Source organism: Tupaia chinensis, unplaced genomic scaffold (genome assembly GCF_000334495.1).
Source record: "Tupaia chinensis unplaced genomic scaffold, TupChi_1.0 Scaffold000294_5, whole genome shotgun sequence".
Taxonomy (NCBI): domain Eukaryota; kingdom Metazoa; phylum Chordata; class Mammalia; order Scandentia; family Tupaiidae; genus Tupaia; species Tupaia belangeri.
The window spans coordinates 1,828,581-1,838,985 of record NW_006159782.1 but is presented as its reverse complement, the minus strand read 5'-3'; the positions used below and the strand labels follow the sequence as shown (position 1 = coordinate 1,838,985).

Genomic DNA, 10,405 nt, shown 5'->3' with positions numbered 1-10,405 from the left:
GGTGGGGTGGTGGGATGGGGAGTTGGAGCGACTGCGGTGGGTGGAGGAGGGGGCCGTGCGGTGAAAGCCGGGAACCTGAGGTCCTACCGCAGTGGAGGCTTCTGAGGAGCGCCCTCGTGCGCTCCTTGCCCCGCCCCTCTGAAGCTGGAGGTCTTCTGATGCGCGGACCCCTACTCGATCCTTTCCGAGCCCAGGTCTCCATCCTCTTCCTCTCTGGCCCTCGCTTCCTCTGAGTTAAAGTCTTGGATTTGAGACTTGGCTCTTCTGAGACGTCTGTACGTTTGTCACAGCCGCCTCAGCCGTGTGATTCCGTCACGTCCACAGTCTCCCCGTTCAAAACAAAACGAAAACATTGTGGAATCAGTTTAAAATAAATTGCAAGCCTAAATCTTGTGACATTTGGGTACGGTTGGTTTTAATTGCAGATGACCTGGTTAAGAGTGGGAAAGCAAAAGTGTGGAACGTGTGTTTTGGCGTGAAAAGCCTCTTAGGTTGCCAACCCTTCCTGATTAATAGTGTCCAGTCTAAACTACAATGAAATAAATCTCAAAATGAACACTCTGAAGTAGGGAAGATACTGCTCCTGCAATGTCTGGCTAAAAACTGACAATATACCGCTTCCTGGTGCTTTTTGGTGTATCATTGTGGGCTCGTTACAGCCAGCAGCCATATTGAAGAATAACAGAAGTGGAGTTTTTACTCCAAGTCGAGGCTGTGGTGTGAAAAGTGCGGAAGAAGTTCGTAGACATCGAGAATTAGGTTTGGAAGAGAGAAAGGTTTGGGAGGTGACTGCAAATTAATGGACAAAAGGGAAGTTGGGAGTATATATAACTGTAGAAGCCAGAGTGTTGACTACTGAAATACTGCTTTTAGATACTATTACTGGAATCGTCTTAATTAAAAAGAGTGTACATATGAAAGCTGAGAACAGTAGTGAAGAGGATAGTAGGAACTGAGCAAAATTCTTGTGAGTCCTACTAGTTTGTTGGGAAGTAATCTAAGATTTGAGTGGCAACCTTGTTCTGTGTACTGACTGGGTAGTTATCCAGCTTATCCCACGATTACCCATGTTATGATCCAATCATCATCCTAGTCCATTCTGTTCCTAGTTTTCACCTCCTGCTTAGGCTTCCAGAACTGCCTTCAAGAGTAGATGTTTATTTATGCGGGTTTTGAGCTCTTTTGCAAAGCTGGGAAACCTGCACAATAATTCACATTTGTGATTAAACCTAAAGCAGGCACTTAAAAATTATTCCCAATTTACTTATATTGATATGGCTGACTAAAGGTATAGGGAAAAAATGAAAAGATGACTCATTGATTTCTATGTTCATATGCTCAACCTTTTGGAGAGTGGGAGAGCATGCATGTAGTGTACAATATCCTCTGATAAAATAAATCAGAGTAACTTAATACCCAAAAGCTCATTTTGTTTTGTGATTCCTGTGGTCAAAGTAATGGTAACTGCAGCATGAAATCCTAAAGAGTGAGTGTGTTATGTTACAGGAGAGTGCTTTGTTCCCCCTTCTTCTCTTTGCAGTGGAATGCAGTAGCCCTCTGGGCCTGGGATATTGTGGTTGATAACTGTGCCATCTGCAGGAACCACATTATGGATCTTTGTAAGTAATTGGAGGAGGATGGGAGGAAGTTGAGAAGGTTACAGAGATTGTGGCTATCCTGATGTGACCAGTTTTCTTCACAAGGAGATACAAAGCATAGAGGGCTTGGGGATCTCTTGCATCTTGTCTGTTACGTGTTTGAAATAGAGTAGTTTTTTTGTTTGTTTGTTGTTTTTTATGATGTCCAGAAGGCATACCCAGCTTTCAAAATAAATTGCTCCATCCAAAGGGTGGCAAGGACACATTTAGAATGAATTGTAGACATAGGCGCTGTTGATTCTTCCTTCGTCTTCCATCTTATACCCAGACTCAAAGGCAGAAATAGTGAAAAGAAGAAAATTAACCTTGAGCTATGAAATTCTATTGAGTTAGTTTGCTGGGCAAGATTTGTAAAGAGGAGAAGCCTAAGGAATAAAGATTTCCGATATTAACTCCAAATAGGAAAAAGAGCATCTTTGCTGACACCTCCATAGCTAATTAATTGCACCAGCAATTTCATTTACAGCTTCACATATTTCATTACACACAGTGGTCAACACATAGAGGATCTGACTATACCTGCTGAAGGACTTGACTTTTATTCTTGTAGTACTAGGGGCAAGAATTTTTTTTTTTTTTTTTTTTTTTGAGAGGTTTTCGCTATAGGGCACGTGCGCTCGCCAGACAGACAGAGAGAGACATAGAGACGGAAAGTGAGAAATCACCCCCCAGGGGGGATGGTCACGCCGCAATCCCTTCTCCTCCATTCTCCTCTCGGGATCTTGGGCACGCACACACACGTGCCCGGCGTGAGATTTAAGCCACCGGGTCCGAGACGTGAACCGCGGTCGGCTACGTGGGAGTCCAGCGACATAGCCATTACACTAACTGCTGGTTCCCAAGGGGCAAGAATTTTGATCACACCAGGAGCAGTTGTGGTTACTTTTTCATCTAGGTACCAAAATAGTTTGTTAATGAGATGAGATCAGAAATAGGGCAAAGAAACCTCAAGTTTCTAGAGTTGAAGTTTTAGGCACTTATTTTTTAGTCATCTACATTTTCAGATTTGTCTTGAGCCATTCTCCTGTTTACTGTGGTGGTTTCTCTGTGCCCATGCCTTTTTTCTTTTTTGCCCTAGAAGGTATTCGTGGTTGCCACAGAAGTAGGTAGAGGAAGAAGGCAACCCCAAGTAAGGAGTTGTTACACCCCATTTCCTTTTCCATTTCGCCATCCTATTGGAATTTTGGGCATTCATGCACAAGTGACCAGTATATTTTTCAAGCCACTGGTCTGGGGTTTGAGCTGTGCAGCAAACCATGTTGGATCCAGTTCCCTTAATCACTAGGCCACAGGGCTGGCCTGCCCGTTCTCCTTTTTTGTTTTTTTTTTGAGAGGTTTTTGCTATAGGGCATGTGTGCTCGCCAGAGACACAGAAAGCAAGAAGTCACACACACCCCCCATGGGGGATGGCCATGCCTCAATCCCTTCTTCTCCATTCTCTTCTCTGAATCTTGGGCACGTATGCACAAGCGCCTGCCGTGAGTTTAAGCCACCGGGTCCGGGATTCGAACTGTGGTCGGCTACATTGGAGTCCAGTGACATAGCCATTACACTAATTGCTGGTCCTCCGTGCTCTTTTTTAGAGGCCTTACATGTCATACTCACTTTGTCTAGAATATTTCCTTTCTTTCCTCTTCTCTACTTTAGTCTGACCCAGCAATGTCTGATCTAATGTAAGTTACAAAGCAGAGCACATGTATGATTTAAAATTTTGCTAGTGCCGGCATTAAGAAAGAAACAGGTGGGTGCTGGCAGGTGGCGTAGTGGTTAAGGTGCTGGACTCCCACCTGGCCAAACTGCAATTTGAGTCCCAGACCTGGTAGCTTGCTTGCTCACTTTCTCTTTCTCTCACTTTTGGCCTCTCTGGTCAAATAAAAACAATAATAATGATAAGTAAAATTAAATAAACAATTCTTTTTAAAAAAGAATTATTTAATTTTAGCCATTTATTCATTTATTTTAATTTGACCAGAGAGAGATACAAAGAGAGAGAGAGAGGGAAAGTGACAAAGAGAGAGAGAGAGGGAAAGTGAAAAAACAAGCCACCAGGTCCATGACTCGAACCATAGTCAGCTATGTGGGAATGTCCAATGCCTCAACTACCATGCCACCTGCTGGTCCCTAAATAAATGATTCTTAATACAAAAAAAGAAACAGGTGAAATTAATATTTTATTTAACCTACTGTATCCAAAATACAGTCATCTGTCAGTTTCTGAAAGAGCCCCCAGCAGATACTAAAATCCATGGGTGGTCAAGTTCTTTATATAAAATAGTAGAGGGTTTGAATGTAACTTGTACCTGTCTTCTTTTTTTTTTTTCCCTGTCTTCTTATATAATTTTTTTTTGAGAGGTTTTTTCAATAGGGTGCATGCGCTCACCAGACAGAGAGAGACAGAGAGATAGAAAGCAAGAAATCCCCCCCCAGGGGGGATGGCCATGCCGCAATCCCTTCTCCTCCATTCTCCTCTCGGAATCTTGAGCACGCACACATATGCGCCCGGTGTGAGTTTAAGCCACCAGGTCCGGGACTCAAACCACGGTCGACTATGTGGGAGTCCAGCAACATAGCCATTACGCTAACTGCTGGTCCCTCTTCTTATATAATTTAAAATCATCTTTAGATCACTTATAATGCTTAATACAATGAAAGTGTTATTTAAATGGTTGTTAGACTATACTTCTTAAAATTTGTATTATTTGTTATTGTTGTATTATTTTTCTCTTTTGGAAATATTTTTGATCCATGGTTGGTTGAATCTGTAGATAAAGAAGGCTGGCTATATTTTCAACATATAAACTATTTCTAAAAGAAAAAGATTTTATATCCTCTTATTTGTACTAAGTCTTCAAAGTTCAGTGTGTATTTTATATAGCACATTTCAACTCAGATTAGCCACATTTCAACTCAATATTCACATGTGAGTCCTGGCTCTTTTGTTTTTATTGTTGGTTTTTTTTTTTTTTTTTAATTTGCTACAGGTCACATGTGCTCACTAGAGAGTGAAAGTGAGAAAGCAAGCCACCAGGTCTGGCACTTGAACCACAGTCAGCCATTTGGGAGACCAGCACCTTAACCACCACACCACCTGCTGGTCCCCCGGGCTGTTTTCCCCTGACCATACTTCTAAACTTATATAAACACAGGTTATGGCAGTTACCTTTTTTTTTTTTCACCCAAGAATTATTTTATTTAATTTTTTTACTTAATTTGATTTGACCAGAGAGGGATAGAGTGAGAGAGAGAGAAAAAGAAAGTGAGAAAGCAAGTGGTCAGGTCTGGGACTCAAACCACAGTCAGAGATGTGGGAGTCTAGGACCCTTAACTACCACGCCACCTGCCAGCCTCTAGAGTGATGTTTTCTATAGGCTGCATGTGCTTGCTGGAGAGAGAGAGAGGGAGTGAGCAAGAAGTCAACCCCTGGGGTGGGGGAGATGGCCATGCCACAATCCCTTCTCCATTCTTCTGGGATTTGGGGCATGCACACATGCCTAGCATGAGTATCAAGCCTCCACGTCTGGGACTCAAACTGTGGTCAGCTGTGTAGGATATAACCATGTCCAGTGACACAGCCATTACACCATATGCTGGTCCCATGTAGTTCTATTAAATATTCTCAAGACATCATTTAATTTAGTTGGTTCTCCCTCATGTCCGTTTTATTTACTATTGGATACCAAGCATCTAGCATAGTGTCTGTATGTAGTAAGTAGCCACTAAACATTTGCTGAATTAATAATAAAAACACAGAAAATAGCGGAACAAAACACAGAAGTCTGTGGTCATAAAGATGAAGATGGCATGAATTAAATGTTTTGTGTTGGAGAGCAATCGTGGCAAGTGCTGATAGGTTATTGTCCTTGGCTTTGAGCTTTGAGGCTGTTTACCTGTTTGAACTGTGGTCAAAGCAGATCAGCTGCTACCATGACGTTTACGGTACATGGAAGAATCCATCACAGAAAAACACATGTACAGTTTTAAATGTGTTTGGGTGGAGTCTTTGATTACACTCCTGCCAAGTCTTTGTGTGCCCTGTGTTTTCACACGAAGTTGTACCCAGAGAAAATTTTCTTTCTCAGGCTGCCTGAAAATAGTTAATGATGTTACATAACTGATTTTTTTTTCTCCCCTCTATATTTAATTCATTGTTTCTCTGGATGCAAGAGAATGTACATCTTGGGAGAATCACAAAAGACAAAAGCCATCTTAGGCTTCTTCTTTTACAGTTGGATGTTTGAGAGATCAGTAGACTTTCAGATAGACACCTGTTTTATCTGTAATGTATTGTACTTTATTTATATTTATTTTTAAAGAGAGATTTTTGCTATAGGGCACGTGCACTTGCCAGAGACAGAGAGACGGAAAGTGAGAAATCACCCCCCCACCACACACACACACACCGAGGGTAAGGCCCTGCCACAATCTCTTCTCCTTCATTCTCCTCTGGGGATTTTGGGCACAAATGCACATGTGCCCATTGTGAATTTTAAGCCACCAGGTCCAGGACTTGAACTTTGGTCAACTATGTAGGGGTCCAGCGATATAACTGCTTTGTCATCTGCTGGTCCCATAATGTTTTTTGTTTTTGTTTTTAAGAATTATTTTATTTAACATTCTTTATTTCTTCATTTTTTAATTCGACCAGAGAAGGACAGTGAGAAAGAGAGAGAGAGAGAAAGTGAGAAAGTAAGCCGGCAGGTCCGGGACTCAAACCACAGTCAGTCCTATGGGATTCCAGTGCTCTTAGCCACCACACCACCTGCTGGCCCCTCTGTAATGTATTTTAAATGTCAGATGTAGTAGAGTGTTGAACTCCTGTTTTTAAAATTACTAATTTTTTTTCTACATTTTTTTTTTTTTTTTTTTTTTTTTGGTTTTTTTTTTTTTTTTTTAGGTTTTCGTCATAGGCCTATGTGCTTGCCAGAGAGACAGAGACAGAGAGAGGGAAAGTGAAAAATCACCTCCAGGGAAGATGGTCATGCTGCAATCCCTTCTCCTGGAATTTTGGGCATGTACACACATGTGCCCAGCATGATTTTCGAGCCACTGAGGCCAGGACTCAAACTGCAGTCAGCCATGTGGAAGTCCAGATATTAACCACCATACCACCTGCTAGCCCCCAGACTGGTTTTAAAGCCATTGGGTCCAAGATTTTAACCATGAAGTTGACCATATGAGACCCAGCCACCTTACCCACCACAGCACCGACTGCCTTAGTCTGTTTTGTTCTACCACAACAAAATCCTTTTATATATCCTTTTGATTTTATGTGCATCTTTCATAATCAGTTATCTCAGTAAGTTGTGAACTCCATTTTCTTCTTACTGTAATAATATATGCACTTATGTATATTGACAAAATCTTCACATTTCTTATTAATTAACATTTTTGCTTATTTAAAATGTATACAGATTCCCACTGAAGAAATATATCTGGGGAACCAGAAGTTAGCGTAATGGCTATGTCTCTGGACTCCCACATAGTTGACTGCAGTTCACATCCCAGACCCGGTGGCTTAAAACTCATGCCAGGTGCGTGTACGTGCGTGCCCAAGATCCTGAGAGGAGAATGGAGGAGAAGGGATTGTGGCGTGACCATCCCCCCCGGGGGGGTGATTTCTCGCTTTCTGTCTCTCTGTCTCTGTCTGTCTGGCGAGTGCACACGCCCTATAGCGAAAATCTCTTAAAAAAAAAAAAGAAAGAAAGAAAAGAAATATATCTGTATAAATTATCATTTATTCAGTCTGGCTCCAGGCTTTGGGTTATTTTTCTGTTTATTAATACTCTGATTCCACTCAAATGAGTTTCTGTTTGTTCTCCCTGCCTGACATTTAGACTTATGCCAAATTTGACTCAGGTCTGCCTTTCTGGCTATGATTGCTTTGTGCTGTTTTGAGCAAAATGCTTACTACAGAAGTCCATCCTCTGCTACATGCACAACTCTGTAATAGAGGAGCAATTAAGCTCTCTTTTTTTTTCAAAAAGAAGTCTGTCTATAGGTCCAGTAAGTGACATGGTGGTTTAGGGCACTAGACTCCCACATGGGTCACTGCTGTTCGAGTCCCGTAGCTGGCAGTTTGCTTTCTCTCTCTCTTTGCCCCTCTCTGGTGAAATTAAAATAAATAAATACATACATAAAGTTAAACAAAATCATATGTTAAAATAAAAAAATAAATCAGTCTATACCCCCCTCAAGCCTGGTGTAGGGCCAGTCACATGTGAGGTATTCAAAGAATATTTGCTCCTTTTGACTAGTTTAATACATGTTTATGTTTATTTTGCTTTACAAAATCCATTTTCTTATTTTTCTGTATTGCCCAAGGGTACATGAACTTGCCAGAGAGAGAAAGGGGGAGAGAGTGAGAAAGCACCCCCCAATAGAAGATGGTCACACCATAATCCTCTTTGACCCCTCCCAATCAGATTTTGAGGATGCACACACATGTGACAAGGATATATTTTTCAAACCAGTAGAGATGGGAATCAAACCATGATTGGCCTTGTGGGATCACAGCTACCCTAACCACTGTGCAACTGGCAGGCCCAACATGATTTATTTTTTAGGAAGATATCTGTTCTTATGACAACATGCTCAAGTATTGACTTCCTACCCTTGTGAAACAGAAACATTTTTCTGATTCGAAACTAGGAAAAGAGTCTGACCTATAAGCTCAGTCTCCATGTTCTCCTGTCCCTCTTTCATCTCTGGCAACAACTTAAATGTCAATTTTTGAAACAAAAATGGAGTAACCTTGGGGCTGGATGGTGGCACAGTAAGACTCATCCACACGGGAAGGTGACTGGCCCAAGTCCAGAGACCTCCCTGAGTCAGCCAGGCAGGTGTCCATAATTGGGTCTGAGGCTGAGGTGGATGTGTGTCAAGATCCTCTTGGTTACCGCATTTCTGTCTCTCTCACTTAGGAAAGAACTAAACACATTTTTAAATGGAGTAATTCCAAAGACTTGTTTAATATTTTGAGCATCTGAAGAAATGTGCTGGCTTTTAGATCCTCCAGTTTGTGATAGGGCATCAAATGTGCCCTTTTTGGTAACCACTCTTGGTGGAAGAAACAGGTGGCTTTACATGTAGAACAAGGCAGCCCTGCCTAGATGGATTACAGAGAGCCTCCAGATAAGCCCTAAGAACATGCTTAGCCTTCATGTCCAGGAAAAACTGACTAATACTGAAATTTGATAGGCCATCAGTAGAGAAGCATGTCCATTGGCAGTAGGCATGGTAGACTAAATACATTGTTGGAAGATGTCCATGTCTGGGTTCCTGGAACTTGTAACTATGACAGGTTACAAGGCAAAGGGGAACAGGGAATACACATGTAGTTAAGGCTGATAACCAGCTAGCTTATAGGAAATTATCCTAATTGATTTGGGTGGCCCCAACTAACCACAAAGATTCCTTTAAGTGGAAGCAAAAGGCAGAGAAAGCCCTGGAGAAATCAGCTAAGAAGGAACACAGGCCTTCCAACACCAATCTCTAGCATGAGACTCATTTTGGACTTTTAACATCCAGAGTTGTAAGATGTTAACTGGCCTGTTCTAAGCTACCATATTTGTGGTAGGTAGTTAAAGAAGCAATGGGAAACTAATACACTGGTGTCCTCTAAGCTTCACCACTTAGTCAAAGCTGCCCCAGGGTCTCCCCTCCTCAGCAAAGTTCTGAGAACTAAGAGTTTAGAGATGAAAGACGCTGCCACGAACTCTCAGCCTGATTGAGAATGTCACTATTAGTTTCGAAGTATAAGCACATGTGCTGCGACGCTAGGTAGTTAGCATATACTAGAGAAATTATCCTGACTTTGTTCTCCTGTTAGAGAGAATAGAGATGGCATTCAAGGAGGAGCAGCAAGTATTCAACTTTTGAAAGTACTTATGTGAAAAATCAAAATTCACATTTTAAAGAATGTTATTTATTATTATAATTTTTAAAAATTTGCTATAGCAAATGTGTACTCACCAGAGAGAGAGAAAGTGAGAAAGCAAGCCGTAGGTGGAGAACTCTAACTGTGCTAGGTTACGTGGAAGTCCAGTGCCTCAAACATCACACTACCTGCTGGTCCCCAAATTCACATATTTTAATGACACAAAAATAATTAAAGAAAATTGAAAAGGAAGAATTGTAAGTTCCCGAACATGCGAGCTTTTCTCAAATAAGCAACTCCCCGAGATATACAGTCTCTACCCAATACATTATTGAGACATCTATCACTGTTCCTTTTAAATGGCAAAATGTCTAAAAGCCAAAAGCTTCTGATGCAATGACTCTTCTGTAAGTAACTGACTAAAATTATACATAAATTATATATTGTTTCCTCTGCTTTCATTCAGAATTTCAACTTCATTCTCTTCTAAGCTCCAAGTTATGCTCTTCTTTCAGGACACCATCCCAAAATCACTTTCTTGCCAAAGTCCTCCCTGATGTACTAAGTTGAAATAACTACTTATCTCCTCTAAAATCTCCTTTACTTTGAAAATACAGACAACATCCCAATAGCTACCACCAAACTAAGGAATACAAATGTGAGTGGAAGAAAATAAGATGAAATTTTGCTTTTGTTTTTGAGAGATTTTTGCTAAAAGGCACATGTGCTTCCTGAAGAGACAGAGAGATATGAGATACATAAAGTGAGAAATCACTCTTCTGGGAAGATGGCCACTTCATATTCTCTTCTCTTCCATTTTCCTCTCAGGATTTTGGGCATGCACGAACACGTATCTGGAGTGAGTTTCAAG

General features: G+C 41.2%; 1 protein-coding gene across 1 annotated transcript in view; it reads left to right on the top strand.

Annotated features, from left to right (window-relative positions):
• Positions 1-1,540: 1,540 nt before the first annotated feature.
• The window catches only part of RBX1 (ring-box 1), a gene marked incomplete at its 5' end in the record, with an annotated part of 44,214 nt that continues 35,349 nt past the window's right edge, over positions 1,541-10,405 (top strand). The window contains 1 exon segment of the mRNA XM_014588693.2: positions 1,541-1,619. Coding sequence (XP_014444179.2) covers positions 1,541-1,619 — 79 coding nt within the window.